The sequence below is a fragment of the Protomyctophum bolini genome, assembly GCF_963924005.1.
Source record: "Protomyctophum bolini genome assembly, chromosome: 6".
In the NCBI taxonomy this organism is placed as follows: Eukaryota; Metazoa; Chordata; class Actinopteri; order Myctophiformes; family Myctophidae; genus Protomyctophum; species Protomyctophum bolini.
In genome coordinates, this window is record NC_137867.1 from 34,494,918 (window position 1) to 34,517,609 (window position 22,692).

General features: G+C 40.0%; 1 protein-coding gene across 2 annotated transcripts in view; it reads left to right on the forward strand.

Moving 5' to 3' along the window:
* dtx1 (deltex 1, E3 ubiquitin ligase) overlaps positions 1–22,692 on the forward strand; it is a 74,099-nt gene that overhangs the window by 32,829 nt on the left and 18,578 nt on the right. The window contains exons 4-5 of one of the 2 annotated variants that reach the window (XM_080765058.1): positions 20,887–20,948; positions 21,614–21,775. In XM_080765058.1, coding sequence (XP_080621184.1) covers positions 20,887–20,948; positions 21,614–21,775 — 224 coding nt within the window. The remainder of the gene's footprint in view (positions 1–20,886; positions 20,949–21,613; positions 21,776–22,692) is intronic. The other variant, XM_080765059.1, reaches the window with a different exon arrangement.

Below are 22,692 nucleotides of genomic sequence, written 5' to 3' on the forward strand. Positions count from 1 at the left end.
GTGTTTTAAGAGATTTGGCAACAGAGGGCACAGCCAGTGGCTATGGCTATTTGGGGGGAAATGTTTGGGAACCCCATATACAGTAGACACATGCAGTAACAGACACACCTATACTCACACACACACACACATGCACGCAAAACACAGGAAAATGCTAACCCTAACCAAAAATCTTTAAAACGTTTTTTTTCCTGAATTTCCTCTACTCTCCTTTTGAATCCCCTGGCGCCCCTTGGTGGCTGTGGCCCACACTGTGAAAGCTACTATACAGAGAGTGACTTACAAGTGCGAAATCTAAATAAGCTGAGTAAGCATGAACTCTAGTCGATAAACAAGCATAAACAGAGTGCAGAACAATGTAATACTTCAAAGAAACTTGGATGCCAGGTAAACAATGAACCTATAGCATCTGTCTAATTAACATGCTAACACACAATCTAAATGACAGTCTTAACATGTACACACATATGTCGTGTTTGTTTAAAGTGCTGTAAACCAACATTAAAAGACCATGACGTAATTTACAAAAGCCAGACGTTGGAGGGGTTGGCGCCCATCTAAAATCTAAGAAACAAAACCACAAGAACAAGTAACCAAGATACTTCTGCATAGTAATAAACTACTGTAGCATCAAGAAGGGATCTGCAAGGAGAGTGAAGTGCTAAGGGGTGAGGAGTCTGAAGAGATGAGTCTTTAGACTATACGGCAGAAAATTCAGAGTGAGTCTGCAGTTCTGACTGCAATGGGGAGTTTATTCCACAGTATGGGAGCTATAGGAGGAGGGAAAAGAGTCTAGGTTGTCCAGGGTGTTTTAGGGAAGGCTCAAACAGACTATGTTATCCGATCTACTGTAAATGAGCGGGAAGGGTATGTGTGTTTGGATCATGTGTTTAAGGTATGGCATGCCTTTTGTTGCCATTTAGGCCAACATCAGTGTTTTGTACTGGATGTAGCAAAGTAGCAACAGGAAGATAATGAATGAAGCGGAAAGTGACAGCGACGTGAGTATGGCTTTGAGATGACTGAGGCCTGGATAAGGAGCTGGGCAGACTCCTGGATGAGGAAGGGTCTGATCCTTCAGATGTTAATATAAAGTGTAAACCTACTGGACCGATTGACTGCTGCAATGTGTGCCTTGAAGGACAGCTGACTGTTCAAGAGAACACTGACCCAGGCTCTTGGCACAGAGCCACCAGGGAGTTGTCGATAGGAATAGTGAGATCCTGGCAGGATTGACTTGGGAAGAAGTGAAACAAAGTTGTATCTGTGTTGACCTTGAGGGGTCTGCCACTGCCAGGCATGCAGTGATCAGCACCCTAAAAAGTGAGACTGGGCTGAAGTAATATTTAATTAATAAATATGTATTCATGTTGCTTATAAAAAGGACTGTGTGCCGTTTACAATGAAATTGAGCTGAATTAAACGATATAATGCACTGTATTTTACTCAACTTTCTTTGCATAAAATCAGGTAGGAATCACTGAGTAGAATTTAATTGTATTGTTGAGTCATTGCAATTATGCAGGAATTATGTAAGTTTTATTCATATGGGAGAAGGTGTTTTCATACCAATTTTAGTTATTTATGAATTGCATTTACACAATGTTGTCTGAATAAAATCAGCTCTCCATAACTGACTAGAATTTAATTATATGTGTCACTAAAAACGATAGATGTAGAAAATGAGTAGATTTTACTCATTGGTTGTATGTAGATGTTAATCACTGCCCCAATCAGTTCAACACGGTGCAGGTGTTGGAACTTCTAGCTGCTGGCCTGCTGCTTGTATTTTCTTTCTTTCGTCTGGAACTATATAAACTTGGACCATTTTCCCCAAAGAAAGGTAAGATGTTTATTATAAGTTGCTGTAGCAGCTGAACATTGTTTTGTGTTACTGTCTGCAAGTTTAGTTTAGCCCTGGCTGAAACTGAAACATGTCGTCTGTCGTGTGATCCATTGATGGAACCCGTCTGCTCTGTCATGATTTGATGTGACTTCATGTATAACATTTATCCAGTGTGTGCATGTGACTGTGTGTCCCTTGTTTTAAAGTTATAAAACCCACCAATAAACCCAAATCCGTCACGAATTTAATGTAATCAATCTATGGAGCGCGCATACAGTCTATATGGGAGCGCACAGCTCACAACTGGATGATGAGGCTCTGTGATGCACGCAGACAGTCACTGTAGTCACAGCCAGATATACAGCACAAATGAGAACATGTGTCCCGACCCAAAAACACTGAGTTAAACTTGTCGTGCTGAAAATGCGAGCTGATCTACAAGCTTACAACCCGTCACGTCCGTGACACGTTGTGAGCTTGTGGATCAGTTATTTTCAGCAAGCAGAAATATGCAGGCTGTGAGTGAGAGCTTTCACAAGTTGAGGGTTCATTTTCCCATATAAAGACAAGCAAAGTGGAAAACTATTACACATTCAGTGGCATTTCACATTGCAAAAGGGTGCAGGAAGGTTGGGGACAGGGCACCTAAACGTTGTGGGCACCTCAGTGTAAAAATATAACATAAAATTAATAATGATGATGATAATAATAATTAGGAATTAATTTGGATAAGCCCAAAGTGATTTGGGCTTACTTTAAGGTTTGGACTTTATTCTGTGGTTCTGGCTATGGGTTGTGGCAATAATTTTGGTCTACCATTCTGAAATTTAATTTAATATCAGCTGACAGTAGGCAAAACTGTGACCTGAACTAGTTTATTTGAAACATTTATGTAACATTATAGGCTGGCTGATGCCTTTTAATGGGCATATATGCTAATCTACTTTCATTTTTGCAGGACTCTGCTTGTGATTACACCCACCGCTCACATTCTTGTTCTTGGACGTGACTCAGGTGAGTAATTATGAATTACATGTGACTGCATTTAATTTCTTCAATTTGTAGACTCAAGTTGCAGCCTACCTATAGTCATAGGTCCATAGACCTAATGCCGTTTCTGCCATTGCATTAGATTAGAGCTACTGTATGGGGCTTCCGACCTAATGCAGAACAAAAATCACACCTGTGTGAAGTGAGGGGCGCTCTCAAGTCTAACTCATGTTGATTTGGTTTGGTGATGTAAAACAAACGGTGCCAACACAAACATTAAATGCCATTATCAATGAAGAGACAATATGATGTAATGAGTTACATTATGATGTAAATTTTCCCTTCTTTGTCAATGGCGTTTGCAAAACAAACATTGAACTAAAGACTAACTAAAGGCTAGCGCCCCTCAAAAATGTAATTCTAATTGAGTGTATAAAGAAACCAAACTGACCCTTACTCGTCCATTTGATCTACAAGGGTCAATTTGGTTGCCAGCTTTCCATCATTTAGCTGGGGACCATCTGGAACCCCCATTATGATTGCATGGTGGCCACATAATAACACACAGGAAACACTGCTATGTTGTACCCTGTTATGTGTATATAATAGTATTGATTACATTAAAAAAGTTAATCTAAATATCTCTTCAGATGCAGTTTCCAGGATTCCAGGAGCAGGGTTCCTGGTTAAACTACTGACTGAATCATATCAATAGGTATGTATAATGTACATGCAATTCAGTTGTTCTCAAACCATTCCTGTCAAAGACCCCCACATGAATGTACATTGGGCCGCAGACCCCCATCTAAAATAATGTTAAATTGGCTATTGTTGAAAAAATAATATGTGGTATATGTGGTTTGAACATATACGGTACATCATTATGAGTCCTAGATTTACACTTCAACTTATTGGTTTTGCGCCAGGCTTGACACAGTTCTTGTAGCCATTTGATAAAGGTTAAAGGGATATTTCACTTTATCTTTTGGTTGTCATTTTATCATCTACTCAGGCTTATGTGACCACACCAGACAGTACGGTCAGATGATTTAGCTATCAGCATGAATGGAGTTCATAAAATGGTATTGTATGTTTAGGTAAGATAGTTCCATTGTTTTGTCTTTCAGATCGTGGATGAGTTCCTGAGGATAACAACGCTGTCCCTTGAATCAACATTCATGTCTAAGCTCGACGAGTACACTCCTAGTCTAATGGACCTCTTCAACACCAAGGGTGGAGCCATGGGGGTGAAGTTACAGGCCATACTACTCACGGTATTGTTCAAATACTCTTTGATTATTATATTTGCTATTTTATTTCAGGCATTTTGTGATCATATTACTATGAGATACGACTGTATGATGCAGGTTGGATTTAAAGATTAATCTACAACCAGGATCATAGTAGCTTCTCATACAAAATGGAAACGGGGAAACTAGTCTGGCTAGACATACCATTGGTCCGATATCTCAAACCCTCACCCTCACACCTAAACCTAACCGTAACCCTCTCCCAACCCTTAACGCACCCCTCACCAACCTTAATCTGGTCGTTTTAACGCACCCCGGCCTGTCCCTCACCAACCTTAATCCAGTCGGACCATGTCTAACCAAAGTATGCCCCCCCATAACAAAAGCGGCTCCAACACACCTCAAGCCAAGTTCAGTCTGGGACTGGTAAGTGTAGAAGAAGGAAGGCACTGGTGCAAACTCTGACAATTAGAGCCTGTTTTAATAACATGATTGGAAATGATGTGACTTTTCAAGGTCAATACTTAGGACCAGTGCCTTCCTTCTTCCTAACAAAAGTTGCCTACCAGTACATATAAAGCTCCCTGCTTAACATATTCACGTTTTGTTTGTAAATTCAGGGGTGCCCTAAAGGTAGATCGGCTGTAAAATATATTATTGAAGGGCGCTATATGCAGGTTTAATGTTTGTCTTTCATAAAAACGCCATTGCCAATGAACAGAGTTTAATGTTTGTTTTGTCTGTCACTGAGCAAATCGGCATATGATGTTATGTTATGATATTGCGATGATGTAAGATGATCAGGGTTGGTAATACCCCTCACTTCACATAGGTGTGATTATTTAAATGTTAAAAGAATAATCTGCCACTTGTATTAAATTGACAACAAAAAGGGGCTGTCAGCTCAAACCCAAAATGCAATACTTTTCTTTTCAAGTATTTTGAAAGTAGCTCTCAAATCAAAAAAGGGTGGGCACCTCTGGAACTTTAATCCATACAGTACGCAAGATGTAGTGGTTGTAGGAGGTGTATGTGTAGGCTCATGTGCTATATATTTTCTTTATTTACTGGGAACAATGACCTCCTGAAGTCAGCTGGTGTCCTAGACAGAAAAATTACCGGAAGTGTTTTCATTGGATATAGTGACATATTACCTGAATGATTTTCATAGGGGATTCCTTTTAAGCCTGATATGTTAAGAAGATGCACTTTTAGTTTGAATCAGTGTTTACAACAACTTTAGATCAGTGGAATCTTTTGCATTATGAACTTGAATCTTTGTTTCCTTTTGTAATTTCAGTCTCCAAGCAACCCTGACATCAACAAGACCAGAGAGGTCATCATTCGCTGCTTGATGGTTTATCTGGGAGAAGACACTGGACTACTTTTGAAAGTGTATGATGTAAGTCAAAGTGCATCTTAAAATATAGCATGTGACTTCTGTCTACCTGGCATGTCTTGGTGGTGGTGGGGGGGTCTGCCCTTAAGTCAGACCTCCCGTTAGTAACTGCATAATATAGTAAATTGATTTATCCCTGCAATTCTTGACAAACTGAGTTTTGTTCAGTAATACAGTATAGTTTACATCCTTTGTGTGTTTAAAGGTTTTGTAGTCAGTACTACTTCTGAAATAAGAGGGTTTAAATGCTCATCCTCGTTTAATGTCTATATAATTATTTAGACCCACAAATGTCAGAGTTCCTCCAGACCTTTTACAATAAGGAGCGATGTTGATCCTGCTGAGGATGATTCAAGCATCAGGAATGAGAAGTGCCATATAGAGACTGGTTGACTCCCCCCTGTCAGGTGAAAAGGAGCAACTTGGACACTCAGACATGAATGAAGCATGAGTTCAAGTCCGTTGCTCTCCCCATGTCCCCCATATATGGGGACTAGGTTGGCGGCGGGTGTGTAGAGCCCAGAATCACATTAGATAATTGACACAGGGGTGAAAAATGTGTTACAAAATCGTGGGATAAAATTAAAAAATATATATATATAACTTTCCCCTCTTTGACTGTCTGACAATTTCAGCATGCTGATGACCCTGTGGCAGAAGACCTTGATCTTACCAAGATGACCATCTACACTCTACAGCATCAGAGCTACCTCCGAGGGTCCAAGTGACGTTGGACTTGTCATAGATGGCATCAAAGTAGTGCGTAATGTGGGCAACTTTTCAAGGGCCTGTGCCATACTCATTGGATTGATATACGTCGTCAATTTGGCATATCCCAAAGAGCTCAAATATACATTTGAGTTCTTCCAGAATGTCCTGCTGGAGCTCGATTCCCTAAAGCTGACCCCAAAGGTGCACAGCCTTAAAAAGAAAATAGATTAAGAAGCCCTATGTTCCCTCATGGGGTTTGGGTTAGTGTTAACGTTGATAAATAACCTGGCTCAGGGAACATATACATACTGTATGTGTATAAGGAAATGACTGTATCACATGGTGACTTAAATGTTTTAGTTTTCTGGAGGTGGTGGTTCTACGAAATCTAAATATCTTCTAACTACTAACTTGGGGTAGTGGCATCATATTTTGATTTAATATTGGGACAGGCTTTTGCACCTTGTCCGAAAACACATGAGTGTTTTAGATTTGTTTTTTACATGCCCAGGTTGTCCCGGTAATTTGTTTTATATATATATATATATTTTTTTTTTTTTTTTTTTTTCTTGAAAATGTCTGCCTCTTTCACAGGTCAAATTGTGACTGAGTGTGAGTGTGAGTGTGATGGTTTTATTGTACCATGTTGTATTATTTCTTGTTGAATAAGTATAATGTATATTGTACCATGTTTATAATGTATACATTGTTTACTTGAGTAAACTGCAGTTGTGTTGAACACATTTACAATGGTATTCATATTCATCTGTACCTGCAATGTTTAAACCTGAGTTTTAATATTATTGACACCAAATTACCTTTTTCTTTTAAAATATTTATTTATGAATTTGTTCTGTCCTATTTGTTTGTTAAAAAATTGATAATTGTTTTACTCATCATTTCTTTGAAATTGATTTATTTTTACTTACTATTTCTTGAAATTGAGTATTTGTTTTAATAATTGTGTGATTTACATGTATAATGTTTTTCTGAAATTGTTTTAATTGATATCACATTACTTTAAATCTATTATTATAAATGTCACTTTTGTTACCATAGTGTATAATCTGCTCAATACATTGAGTAGATTATATACTGTATATATATATATATATGGTAACAAAATGGACATTCATAAAATATTTAAAGTAATGCGATATCAATTAAAACAATACATTTCAAAGAAAAATATTATAAATTATAAATCAATTATAATCACACAATTAGTAAAAAATACTCAATTTCAAGGTAATAGTAAGTAAAAATAAATCAATTTCAAAGAAATGATGAGTAAAAAATAATCAATTTCTAACAAATAATTAGTAAATGTTAATCAATTTAAATCAAATAATGAGTAAATAATAATCAATTTTAAACAAATAATTAGTAAATTTAAATCAATTAAAATCCAATAATTAGTAAAAAATAATCAATTTTAAACAAATAATTAGTCAATTTAAATCAATTTCAAATAAATGATGGGTAAAAAATAATCAATTTCTAACAAATAATTAGTAAATGTTAATCAATTTAAATCAAATAATGAGTAAATAATAATCAATTTTAAACAAATAATTAGTAAATTTAAATAAATTTTAAAGAAATGATGAGTAAAAAATAATCAATTCCTAACAAATAATCAATAAATGTTAATCAATTTCAATCAATTAATGAGTAAAACTTAATCAATTTCTATCAGAATCCAGTCAAATTATGAGTAGAAAATAATCAATTTCAAAGAAATAGTTAGTAAATATAAATCAATATCTACAAATATCTAGTAAATATAACTCATTTTTCAGAGCTTAAATTCTATTCAATGTTATTAGATGTCACACTGTGACAGCATTTTTATTGAGTAAACCCTAGTCATAGTTTTTACAGTGAGGGCCAACATTGGACTGTGAGAATCAAGGAGATATTTTGGGGGGGTGGGAGGTACTCCCCAAGCGGGGGGCCTCTTCAACCTGAGTGGCAGAGGGGGAGGAGAAAAACAGTCGAGTATAATCAGCATGAAAGTGATAGGAGAGCTTGCGAGCACAGACACTTGACAGAGCCAAGACATTTGGCGTGTAGGGGGAGAAAAGGAGGGGGCCTAGTACAGACCCCTGGTGGACCCCAGCCAGGAGGGTATAGGTATGGGCCATGAAAGCAAACCTTTCCAAGGTCTGTATGTCAATCATTTTTCTGTACTATTGCACAGTAAAAGCAACAGTATTGATATTGACTGTCGGACCATTGCCACGTCGGCTATTTGGGTGTCGGAAAAAAGGCCGCCTCCCATTGGATGGATGTACACGATGTGCATGTTGTGTAGGGCATAGTAGTGGCAGCCATTTTCTGGTTCCATCGTTCCAGACCTCATTAATGTTTTCCATAGAGATTTCTAAAAATATATATTTTAACTTTTAAGCCTAGAATCAAGCTCTCCAGGATCCTGGTGAATCATGACCATAAAACATTTGATTCTGTGAATAATCTTTAGGGAATATTACATTTTATGATAACTATATTTAATAAATATCCTTTGTTTTCTTCTTTTCCCCCCACAGAATCAGATCTTTTTGGCCATGATTCACTAGGATCCTGGATGGTTTGGTTCTAGGCTTAAAATAATGTATATAAATATTTTTGAGGGCGCTAGCCCCTCCTATGCCCAGCTTTCCAAGTTGAAACATTGAAGACAAAAGTGAGGACAGAAAAGTGAAGTCGCAAAGTGTGATTGGCCGGAATGATTTTGTGATGATTTGATTGGCTGAGCACAGAATATGATGTATGATGTATCATACAGGTGTGATTTTTGGAAGTCTGTGTGTTGGTTCTGGTAAAGCCATGGGAGCATACTGTAGGTCTATTTGCCATGGAGGCAGAGCACCACTGGGGAAGAATGAAGAAAAATGGGACCTTCAGCGCAGTGCTCTGCCTCTGACCTCAGAGCGATTCAGTGAAGGGAGAAGAACGTAACCGGTTCCTCTGTTCCTATATATCCTGCTTTCTTTACTAAAATAAACCCTCTCCCCTGGTCCGATTTGATTCGGTGTCTTCTCTCCGCGGCTGCTCATGGGGACAGACACAGTAACTGTATGTTTGGATAATACTGTCCTTCATCCTCATGTACACACTTTCACTTTGGCTGCCTGGCCTAATTCTGTCGCACAGTAAGGAAATGTATGTCGCGTTTTGCTCCTCATAGCAGCAGGGGCATGAACCTGTTCCATCTCCAGTGGGTGAGGGAGACATTGTTGCACAGCGAAATTTGACTGCGTGCACAATCTGCACATGCAGTGACGAGCTTGTGTGTAGTATGGGTGTGTGTGAGAGAGAGAGAGAGAGAGAGAGAGAGAGAGAGAGTATATCCCATTAGGAATTGAAACGATAAAAGCATGTACCGTTTTAAGAATGTTTGTATTAAGAGTGTATTCTGATGTGTATAGTTTTGGTGGAGTTGGGTGTGATGTGACTTTTTTTCATCACTGCGTGTTGCGCGCAGGAGAGGAGAGACCTGTGAAATCTGACAGAGGGGGTGAGGCAGATTACATGATGGGTTCCCAGGCGAGTGGCTCGGCGTACAGGATGAGTGTGGTTAACCCGTGCACAGCATCACGATAGCACGATGAAACGGGGCACTCCTTCACACATTCCCACAAGCACTTACTGCAGACAGACGATGGAGGAACCCACACACAGATACAGCATGTGAAACATCAGATGTTGACGGTTTTTCACACACCCCCACACCACCCTGGCTTGTTAATTCTGGAGTTATGCGTAATTTCATCATGTGATGGTGTCACACGGTGAAAAGTATTTCCATAGCCGAAAATATTTTCACAGCACGGCACTGGCGCCCAATGTAGTATAACTCAGGCTTTAAATTCACATGCTGTAAGGCATTGGGCACCAGTGTGGTGATGTCCGCTTATTACAATAGCGATGTAAAGGCATGTGAAAGAGTTAAGACATTAAAACATACAGTGTTTTAGAATGAGTGAGTAGGAAGTAGTTTTGACAAGTGTGTTTTCTGTCTTTTTGTTTCTTGTTCATTGTTCACTAGACCACTTCCTCTTGTGAGCTTCCTCCATAAACTTCCTTATTCAACAAAATCGAAGAACTGTGCTGTACTGTACGTTTTTCTTCAGACAAAGGAATGAGTGCTTTCACTTTCTGTGTAATAAACAAAAAGAGATGGAGACAGAGGAGGGAGATCAGTGCCGGTAAGGGAGAACCTTTCTCTTTCTGATAAAGATAGCGAGACTATCATCGCTGTGTTTACATGTTCTTGTCTCCGTATGTTAAGAGAGCTAGCCTGAATTTCGAGTGCTATGTGATGAGTCCAGAGAATAACAGAGAAGAGTGCAGCAGCCCATGGAGGAATAATATTATTATTCCTCCATGGGCTGCTGCACTCTTCTGCTAGGGAGCCCTCTATTAGATTGAATTAATGGAGAAAAATCTGAATTAATCATGAGGGCATATTCCAGACCCAAAACTGATGCAATTTCAAAATGCTATGTTGTTATTGCTGATTATGAAGGTGTGTGTGTGTGTGTGTGTGTGTGTGTGTGTGTGTGTGTGTGTGTGTGTGTGTGTGTGTGTGTGTGTGTGTGTGTTACAACATTACATTTTGATTAAGTCCTCAGTCAACAGGACCACATTGGACTGTGTTGGGTAAAATGCCTCACCTAATTACATTTGGATTTGGGTCAAACTCAGGTTCATAGACCTTATTGATCTCGTTGATTCCTGTTGCATACTTCCGCTCTGCTGTCGCGGAATCATGCATGTCTTTTATTTTTGTAACTAGAGTTTCGATTCTTTGACCTTTTCATGTTTTGTGACAATTAAATTGAACACTTGTAAGCTGTATAGTTCATATATCTATCTACATGTATGATGAGAGAAACACACCTCTGTCTGAGATGCAGCTAATTATCTAGATGCAACACACATAGATAATCTGTGCCCTTGGCCCGTACAGTAAATACAGTATTTGGTCTTTAGCCAACTCTAGAGTGGTGGGACGGAGAGAAAAGGAAGGATGGACAGAACAGAGTGAGGAAGTGAAAATACAGTTTATGAGGAAGATAATTGATGAGATTTGGCAGTGTGAAAGGAACGCTGAGAATCCTGGATCTTAGGTCCAGTCCACCTCAATGACTTTGCTTTGATGAAACTGAATTGCTCGAGTGACACTTCTTCGTAATAGACAGAAAAAGAGCTGGGGTTGTTTATGCAGCTAATATGATATAAACATTGATAAGATCTGAGCACCGATTGATAACGGCCATTGTTCAGTGTCATCAAACACTCTCTGCATCGATTACTTAGCCTTGCAATGACAGGTCAGTAATGGCCTCGCATTGACATTTGGTTCTGCATTTGTAATAGGGATGATGTTTATCACTGGATAGTGAGGAAAATGGAGAGGTGTGAAGAGAAAGCAACAGATAAGGATTGACAGAGGGAGAAATTGAGACAGACATAGGGAAGGACAGAGGGTAATGTTTAACCATAGGGTGGGTTTGTTGCGAACGCAGTGAGCACTTACTATGAGACCTAGCAGATCATGTCTGTCTGTCTGTCTGTGTGTGTGTCTGTCTGTCTGTTTGTCCCGCTATACGTCCAAATATGGAGTGTACGTCCAAATATGGAGTGTGTTGCATCAATCACAAACAAATCACTCAGCTCCATATATGGGCACAAAAGGGGCCAGGTCCACATATACAGTAACAGCGGGACAGACACACAGACAGACAGACAGACAGACATGATCTGCAGCTGCGTTCGCTTCCCGCGTTTGCGCGTCTTACTGGTACAGAACTGTGTTCACTGGAGAGAAGGGCTGTAGGCTCTAGGCGCACAGGTAGGCCATACATGGCCTACTTGTATGCAAGGCGCAAGTTGGCATTTCTAGTTAACGCTTTTATTGCTAAGTACGAACATACTGTATTCGTACTCATAGTCATATTATTGGGGCCTGCCCCCGTAGTGCCATATTATGGAGATATCTGTCTATCTACCTGTATATTGGCATGCCCATATATGGGCCTATGGTTGGATCGGTGGTTATGAACAAGTCGATATCCATATATGGACATATCGGTCGGATCAGTGGTTGTGGAGAGAGAACCACATATCCGAACAGTGATATAACAAAATAGGGATGCCGGGTAACGATTAAAGTGGCATTACAGGGCAATACCGTACTGTATGCGTTTGTGGTTGTACAGTATGTCCCTGTAGAAACATGCACAACATGTCAACTACTACTTGCTACTTCTCATTTTGGGGAAGTTGTAGAGTCAAACTGAACAGCTGTTTCATCAAAATGGTATACATGTTGTATAACAAAGGCTGTCATAGTATATTATGCAGTGAGTTGTAAGAACTAAACCCACACATGACGCAACAATGAAGCAACAATGAAGATCAAAGTCAATTCTAATGTGTTATTGTTATGTTTCAAATCCATGACACGCTCCTCTGTGCATGTGCATAGTGTGACACTTGCAGTGTGTACAAGAGGGAAACAAACAGCTCTTTTGCTACGTTACTCCATTTTCTCTTGTGATGAAAAAACGTGTTGTTTTACACTAGTATACATTCACGCTGCCTGCATAAACATATGCACCTACAAGAGAGGAAAGCAGTGAACCATGATGTCCGTGCGTGCCACTGCGTGGTGCATTTGATATGAGAGAATATTTAAATATGGGGATTCATTCTCCCAGTAGGAAGAACCTAATTAGTTTTTATCAAACACACTTGATTGTCTGCTTAAGCTGATCAGTTGTGTCGGTGCACTCTCTTTGGCACTGATATGCACAGTGCGTGGGTGAGACGGCCGTCTCTGTGCATAATTACCCGCCTTGACAGATGGGATCAAATCTCACCAGAGCGTTCTCCCCTGCGCCCCCATCTGCTGCTTTAATGTTCATTGTACACGCTATGTGTGGGGAATTAGCATAATGACTAGATTTGGGCTAAAACAAATTGGCACAAAACACACAAATACATACTGCCCACGATCACATTATATACAGAGTAGTTTTTGTTTTTAAAGCTGTGTTTAATTAAAAGAGAGCCCTGTATGCGTTTTTGGTGCAATTTTGTCTAACTATCTCTGTGGATGCCACAAGAATCTGCATAGCAGATGTGAATTAACTTGATTGCATCTAATTGGCCTTTAACTAATCAGATCTCTTGGCTGAGAACAAATAATACCCAGGGGAGATAAGGTTTCCAAATCATCACATAACTGTGGTTCACGAATCTTTGGCCATCATCAACTAACTCACTCACTCACTCAAACATGTCTGAGATACACTGGCAACCAATCGACATTAATGTGAATGTTTTCCACTGGTGCTGATTTTACAGAATATACGGGGCGTTGAGTGAGGGGCACTCTTATCGTACATCATCCATCCATTCATTGTGTAAGACGGAAATCTACACTATAGCTGAATATAGGCCCTCAAAAATAGTATATAAATTCATAATATAAATTATATACAGTATATATATATATCCTGCTACCCTAATAGACAGGGGTACATGAGCACCTGGCCGTTCATTCGTGCTCTATCTCCGACCAAGCCACACTTCCACCACACATCTCTCTATGCAAAATAAAACCTGCACACTCCCACAAAAGACATAGACTACATTGCATTCGCCAAAAATGTCTTCTTTACTGTTTAAATATTACTTTTCTGAAACACGCTATTCTTGCTCAACCTCAACAGCCTACGTCAGAATCGTCATGTTGGCGTCTACTACGCCAACTACGTTCACTTAATGGGGCCAGTCCTTCACAGTGACACACGCGTTAGATCAACCACGCGACCGGGATGGTTTCTACCCCTCAATGTCGTGCCTACTCTACACTGCCATCCGAAGGCCCCTCCCCCTTTCACTGCTCCTGTGTGTGACCTGTGAACTACTCTCTGACTGCACTGTGGCTTGATTTATATGTGCGAGGTTGAAATGTAATGCACATAAATTAATTATAGGTCCAGCAAGCAAATCATGATTGTCTGTTTGTGCTCAATAGGTCACCATCACATTCCGATTTTAGGTGTTGTGTTTTCTATGACATTTATTTGGGCCAGTAGTTTCATATCTATCCTTTTTCCGACCAACACAGAACATGCTAACGGTGTTAGCGCGTTAGCATCCATCTTGCTTTTCATTTATATGTGCGAGGTGGAAATGTAATGCACATAAATTAATTATAGGTCCAGCAAGCAAATCATGATTGTCTGTTTGTGCTCAATAGGTCACCATCACATTCCGATTTTAGGTGTTGTGTTTTGTATGACACTTTGGCCAGTAGTTTCATATCTATCCTTTTTCCTTTGACCAACACAGACCATGCTAACGGTGTTAGCGCGTTAGCATCACACAGCTTACAGCGTCAGTGTTGCATGAATACTTTCAACCATGACAATGCCGACTACTTTTGCTACACACACTTCCCAAGGATTATGGAGATGTCTTTATTTTTTTTTTAAGGTTGAGAAATGAAATAATTATGGTCGTTTCTAATCTCAGCATTTCACAAGAGAAAGACGTGGATGCCTTTCGCTGCGCTGTTGGCGTTGCCATGTCTCATAGAAACAAGTAAATAGGTCTTTAAAAAGAATCCCAAAACAAGCGCATATAACAGGGGTCTGTAACCTATTTTAAATGAAGTGCCATGTTTTTATTTTCTAGATAGTGAGTCAGCCACAAGGTCACATCACAACAATAATCCATGTAATAATCACAATAACAATACTAATAATAATAATCATAATAATCCTGCTACCCTAATAGACAGGGGTACATAAGCACATGGCCGTTTATCCAACAGCTTTCTCCGACCCAACCACACTTTCACCACACATCTCTATATGCAAAATAAATTCGGCACACTCCCAGAATACATATAGGCTACATTTCATTGAAAGAAATGTCTTAATTACTGAATAAATATTACTTTTGTCAACCACGCCATTGTTGCTCAACATCACCAGCCTACGTCAGAATCGTCATGTTGGCGTCTACTACGCCAACTACGTTCACTTATTGGGGCCAGTCCTTCACAGTGACACACGCGTTAGATGAACCACGCGACCGGGATGGTTTCTACCCCTCAATGTCGTGCATTTGCTGCGCCCTTCTAATGCTGCGCCACGCCTACTCTATACTGCTCCATGCGACTCGAACAGCGTCAGCAGCAGCAGCTCCGAGCCTCCGTCAGAAAGGCTGCCCACAGCACTGCACAGCCCCACACCCAAATGAATCGAATGAATGAATAAGGCGCTTATATCGCTATTGCTCAGTGGATGGGACATTTACATTAAAAGCAATCGGATGGACGCGTGGATAACGGCATGGTTGTGTGCAATCGGAGGGAAAGCTTCCATAATCCATATAGCTTCCATGCTAGCTGCTTCAGACACAGGGGAGGGGAGGGAGAAATAGTGCGAAATAGCGCTTATGCAACAATTACCCTAAAACACAAACACCTCAACTCGATGTCATTGTGAATAAGAATTTCGAGCGAAATAATAATTTTTGGAAGGACACTTTCACCCAGTATGAAGCTAAATGTGGAAGCCGTGTGTGTCACACCAAAACGGCTGACCTATAGAATCCTGTAACCAGCCTCTCGCACTGCCTGCGAGTTGGCTCCGTCTAAGGCTCCGTCTTATGAGCAAATTTAGAACTTCCGGTCTGACAGCTAGCAGATTTAAGACATCCGGTTGCTTTCAGAATAAAATAAGATTATTTAATTCGTTAATTAAATATTTTTTACATTACATTATTAGTATTATTATTACATTACAGTTATTGTAAAGACACACATTATGTTTCTGTGTAAAAATAAGTAATTAAATAACATAAAAAAGTTATCTAAATGGATAAATGCTATTCACTGGAGTGCATGGACTTTATAAAGTGGACACTGGACAAAAGACGGCTCCGCCAGGCAACTATCTGGACATACCCACGCGTTTGGGAAGATGTCCTCTACCACCCCACAGTCTCCGCTAAGCGGGAGAGGTGTAAAATTCACAGCAGCAGAGCTTCTACTGGGGTCAATGCAAAAAAATGTACCGTTTCCGGACCCAGAATGGACACTGGACAAAGAGGCCTCCGCGAGGCAACTATCTGGACATACCCACGCGTCCGGGGAGATGTCCTCTACCACCCCACAGTCTCCGCTAAGCGGGAGAGGTGTAAAATTCAGAGCAGCAGACCTTCTATTGGGGTCAACACTCAAAAAAGTGCCGTTTCCAGACCCAGAATGGACACTGGACAAAGAGGCCTCCGCGAGGCAACTATCTGGACATACCCACGCGTCCGGGGAGATGTCCTCTACCACCCCACAGTCTCCGCTAAGCGAGAGAGGTGTAAAATTCAGAGCAGCAGAGCTTCTACTGGGGTCAATGCAAAATAAATTACCGTTTCCGGACCCAGACTGGACACTGGACAAAAGACGGCTCCGCGAGGCAACTATCTGGACATACCCACGCGTCCGGGGAGATGTCCTCTACCACCCCACAGTCTCCGCTAAGCGGGAGAGGTGTAAAATTCAGAGCAGCAGACCTTCTATTGGGGTCAACACTCAAAAAAGTGCCGTTTCCAGACCCAGAATGGACACTGGACAAAGAGGCCTCCGCGAGGCAACTATCTGGACATACCCACGCGTCCGGGGAGATGTCCTCTACCACCCCACAGTCTCCGCTAAGCGAGTAAATGGGTGCTTATATTTCTATGTGAAATGTGGTGATGCTGGCATCACAATAGATGCCAGCATCACGCTGCCTCCGTCTAATAAGCACATTTACAACTTCCTGTTTGGAAACCGAAACAGATGCTTCTGACATTTGCCTGTGCGTGCTTAATCGTTGTACTTCTGAACACATTTCCCAAATCTCAGTGATTTATCCACACATCGCTCTGTGTGTGTGTGTGTGTGTGTGTGTGTGTGTGTGTGTGTGTGTGTCGCGTCGCCCTCCAGCTGCAATTGCGAGTGTGCGCTGTGTGCAGGGCACACTACTGAGTTTAAAACCACAGCTGAAACATGAAGTGGAGTCTGTCAATTCCCGCAATTTCCTTCTTCCCATATTGCGCTGCAACGACACTAGGATTGAGCCCCCCGAAGGGGGGCGAAATTCTAGTATATATATATATATATATATATATATATATATATATATACACATGAACACAAGGATTGTAGCACATTTGTGTGTCTATGTATGTGTGTGCTGGAGAGACAGAAGAGATAATTGTTTTGTTAGCAATCGATTCAAGGCTGAGTTTGACTTGAAACACATTTGTGTGTTTGGCCTAAATTTGGCCTAAATTTGACCTAATATGATTCGTATAATCCCCACGACAGGATATCATATTTCCCTGTGCGTGCATGCGTGCGTGCGTACGTGCGTGCCATAGGCGCCTTGCTTAGGGTGTGAGAAGGGGCTGGAAATAGTAAGGTTAAAAAGAATCATATAAGGACTTATAAGTAACTTATTAATTAATGCTTGTTAAAAGTATTAAATAATGCCATTATAAATAATTATAGTCTTTATTAACACATAAGGTTAATTAAGCATCTTATTAACCGTTAATTAATTAATAGGATGTTAGTTTGAAGTGCTACCAATTTAAATAGCAACTATAATTTGACCTTTTAGTTACACCTAACTATAGAATGTAAATTTTAATTGAAATATGTCCACTACAATCATTTAAACATGGGTTGTTTTTTGGTTGGATTATGTTCTCAGCTAGAATGAACCAAAATCTGGTGCACATGGAAGCAAACCCACATCCATGTTTTCAGGCGAATCCGCATTTGGTTAATATAGGTCCGCACCAGAGTTCAAATGATCTTAAATTCTAACTAGTCCATATACTATAGTAGTAATCACACTATTCGACTAAATGTCCCAGGGTTTGATTAAGGCAGAAGGTCCCAGAAGTTGAAAATAACATTATGGGTGATTTGATCAGGAAATCCCTACTGAACGTAAAAGTTTAATTAGTTGCAATTGAAGAGACAAAGGAAGAGAGTAACATCTCTTCCTTTCTGTCCTACCTGTTGTCTCCTTCAATTGGGTTTGGTTTCTCAAAACGGACTCTCTGATGCTCATTTTAATGACCAAGAGTTTTGGCTTCCTGTTTTAAAGGTCAGTAAATGTCGTCTGTGTGGTGTTTGCGTGCGAGCCATTCCAAATGTCACTGTGAATCAAGCTCCACTGCAGTGTCAAGCTGTCTCTTCTCATCGTTGTCTGCGTTGCCATGTCTGCTTATTATAAACCACTTTGGGCATGTTTTTCTGTAAAGTCGGTTGTAGTTATTGCTAGTTGCGGATTGTGGCTTTTTGGGCTTGTTTTTAAAGTGTAGGTCTACTTGCTTATTTGGGCACTGGTTCTCAAACATTTTCATGTTAAGAACTCCCAAATTAATATGTAGGCCTATTTGTCTGCATACTTAAGTACAATTTGGAATTATTTGTACTTTACTTGAGTATTTCCTATTTCACTTTCAATACTTTTACTTCCACTCCACATCATCTCAGATCCAAATATTGCACTTTTACTCCACTACATTTATTTGACAGCTTTAGTTACTAGTTACTTTGTAGATTTGTATTATCATCATTAACCACTTCAGTCATATACATTTTATAGATTTGAAAATAGCCGATCTACAAGTGTGGTATCCATAATCCATAATATTCATAATAACTAGTCAAATGGTCAACTACATTTCTGTGCTTATTTGAGTATATTCTACTTTTACTCAAGTACATTTTGAATTCAGTACTTTTACTTGTAACAAAGTAATATTGCAGAATTGATACTTTTACTTAAGTACCAAATGTGAGTATTTTTTCCACTACTGCTCATGTGGCCTTGTGGGCTTGTTTTCATAGACCTGGTTGCTTATTTCTCTCACAAAGTCTGGCAACAATGGTTCTTGTCCGTGTCCTCTGAGGTGGACTACTACAAGACACATTTTTACTCTTTTTTTGTTCTTTTTCTTATGCTTGCAGAACGGAACTAACAAAGCAGTTTTCAGTTCCTGTTGTGCAACCATTAGTGATACAGCACTGCAGTAACACAATGGACTTACTACTACATAGTGCTTCTCTTTTACAAGAATAATAAAGCAACATGTTAGTGTTTTTATCATCTTTGGGATCAATTATGAAAGGAATAACTAGCAATATTCTCCAATATTAAAACTAGGAGTATAGAAATCATTGTCACTTTGGTATTACAGTGCATATGTCTGGGGTTCCACATGTCAAAATGACATACAGCATGACACAAAAAATGTTATGCAATAGAGATCATTCGGCTGTGGGGGGTGCTTAATGTCTTATTTAACATATACTTGTTTGGTTTCTCTCAATAAATCATGATATCCTATTTTATTTTATTTTTTCAAACAATTTGTTGATTAATATAACAATTGGGCCAGTCTCTTCAATCGAATCATGCAAAAAATAAAAAAATAAACATCAATTAAGAGATTGGTGGTCGACTAAGACTCCCTCGTTAAGGTCAGACCTACTGATTTATACGATGTGTGCAGTAGAAGTACTGCCATTCCTCCATTATTGTCTAAAGACTTGCGCACCAACATCAAACAGGTTAAGTAATATCTTAATCTTAATATATATATTTTTTCCACGATTTTGCAACCCATTTTTCACCCCTGTGTCAATCATCTAATAATGTGATCCTGGGCTCTACACACCCTCCACCAACCTGGGGAGAGCAACGGACTTGAACTCATGCTTCCTTCATGCCCGAATGTCCAAGTTGCTCCTTTACACCTGACAGGGGGGAGTACTTTTTGGCCAAAAGGGGATTTTTTTTCTACCGGAAAAAAAATACTTTTAGTTACTCCGCTGCGCCCTCTACCGATATTGCCCAGAGAGAATATTTTCCCTTTCTGGCCAAAAAGTACCGTTTATACGTGTGGTGGGGGACTCACTTAGTGCGTCCACTAAGGAAAGTCTTAATATTGGTGAGTAGGTCAAACGTTCGTGAGATTTCCACTAAAGAGGAGAGGCTGATCTGATTTCGATTTGAGATTTAAACCGGTAAGTCGCATAGCCTTACTGCAGGGCAGAAATTTGCAGAATCGAAGTAGGAAGGCTATGGACCAGAGCTAGGTTGGACGTAGCGCGTGGAAGGAACACGTTATTCCAACCAGTTCCTTTCCCCTCCATCAGGCGCCCCGGCTGGCCAGGGGGAGGCAGTTTAGAGACCAGGATTACTGTATGTTTTTTGTGAGGGTACCTACCCTAGGTTAAGGTTAAGGTTAACTACAGTAATTGGTAATTGTAATTATCTACAGTAATTGGTAATGAATTAATTGGTAATGAGTAATTGGTAATGACTTTTGAATTATACTTTCAAACTCAACACAGGTCATAAAGAGAGAAATATGTAGTGGTCAGATAATGTAGAAAAATCAATGGGCTGCGTGGGCTTTCTCCAGCATTAACAATGTACTGGCTTTTTTGCCAAAAGAGATGAGACCTAGATTAATTTTTGAGAGTGCTGGCTGATGATTTTGTTGATTCAACATAAAGTGCAGTATATTCTAATTGTTTATTTTATAATGGAAAATGTCCATTATAAAATAAACAATTTTCTCCTTTCTCCTGACAGGGTTCCAGCCCTCCCTGTGAAGAACCTTACAGGGTCTGGACCAGTTCACCCAGCACTAGCAGGTCAGCAAACATCAGCATTCTGCATTCCATGCCATGTTCATGTGCAGCTAAGCATATTAGTAGTAGTATTGTTGTTGGCTAATAAAGCAAATTAATACATTATAATTGCCCTCTATAATTCAAATCTAAAATTTTAAATACCTTAAATGGTTTTATTTAATTTAGAAATAGTTCATTTTTCACTCAATTGGGACCACTACCGTCGCAAGTTGATGATGTAATTTGTCCATGTGTGGTCCAGCCCTATGGAATGTACGGATTGCCCGTGCTAATGAAGAATTAAAATATTGCTTTGATGCACATATTAACCTTAGTAAGTAGGCTATTAAGTTGTTTTTCATTAGGCTATGTAATCCATACATTCCATAGGGCTGGACCACAAATGGGCATGTAACATCGGCATGTGATGGGAGCGGCCCCTATTGAGTGAAAGATTATAGTATTTAAGGTGTTTTTATTTTGTTATAGAGAACAATTAAAATATATTAAGGCATATTTGAATCCTTGAAAATTAGTGCACTAGTAGAGCTCCAGTGAAGTATGAACCCAGTGGAATATTGTTACTGTTCCATAACAATTGCTGTGTGTGTGTGTGTGTGTGTGTGTGTGTGTGTGTGTGTGTGTGTGTGTGTGTGTGTGTGTGTGTGTGTGTGCGTGTGTGTAAGGTATGACAGGCATCTTGATGTGTGCAGCGGGTTTGCCTGTGTGTCTGACCCGTGCCCCTAAGCCCATCTTGCACCCGCCTCCCATCAACAAGAGTGACATGAAACCAGTACCAGGTGTGAATGGCAACCGCCGCAAAACCAAGAAGAAGCACCTCCGGAGAGGTACAGTATAGCTCGGAGGGTTGCTGGGTTGGGATGTGGGAATGAAGGAGAGAGAAGTATGTCGGAGCCAAATCCAGGCCAAACGTTTTGAAGAAGAGGGAAGAGGTGGTGTCAGGTTGGAAACTGCTTGACTGTTGTCTTAAATGCCCCAGGCTCCCAAGCTGTACTGTAGAAAGAAAGAAAGAAAGAAAGAAAGAAAGAAAGAAAGAAAGAAAGAAAGAAAGAAAGAAAGAAAGAAAGAAAGAAAGATTAGTCAGTCAGGTCAGTCAGTCAGTAGGGGGTAGAATAAAAAAGAAAAAGAGTAGAGAGAAGTCTACTCAGTGGCCAGAGGAAGAAATCAATAGATGGAGGCCTCCATGGTGTGCCTGTTTAGAACCTACAGTGTTATACTTTTATATCTATTGCTCTCCCTAATGGCAGTGTTTGCTGAAGAATATATAAGGTCCATAAAAGTGTTCAAGCTGAACCGGCTAACCCTGACCCAAAAAGCACCACCCTGACTGTATACCCAACATGAACATACCGTAAAATATATAACAACCACTAACATTGAATTATTGGGTACATGTTCCTTCAACACATTCACATGGATTTCACATTCTTCAGCAGACATTGACTCACAAGAAAGCGTAATTAAATGGTGAAGCTGGTGGTGTGATGGACGGATTGTGTGGCTGAAGATGTGTCTCTCTCCGGGCTTAAATAAGTCCAGGTTGATGGATGCTGTGGAAACCACTACTGTATGTGTCTCCCAGGGGACTCGTTGTCCTGATTGATCAACAAGGCTGTAGTCCACTGTGCCTTCCCACAGCTTGTCCTCCGATTCAGTCAACCCTGCATGGGCTGTCTTTCTCCCCGCGAGCTCCCCGCTATAATAACCCCCGCTATAATAACCCACATCTCAAACCTATCCATCA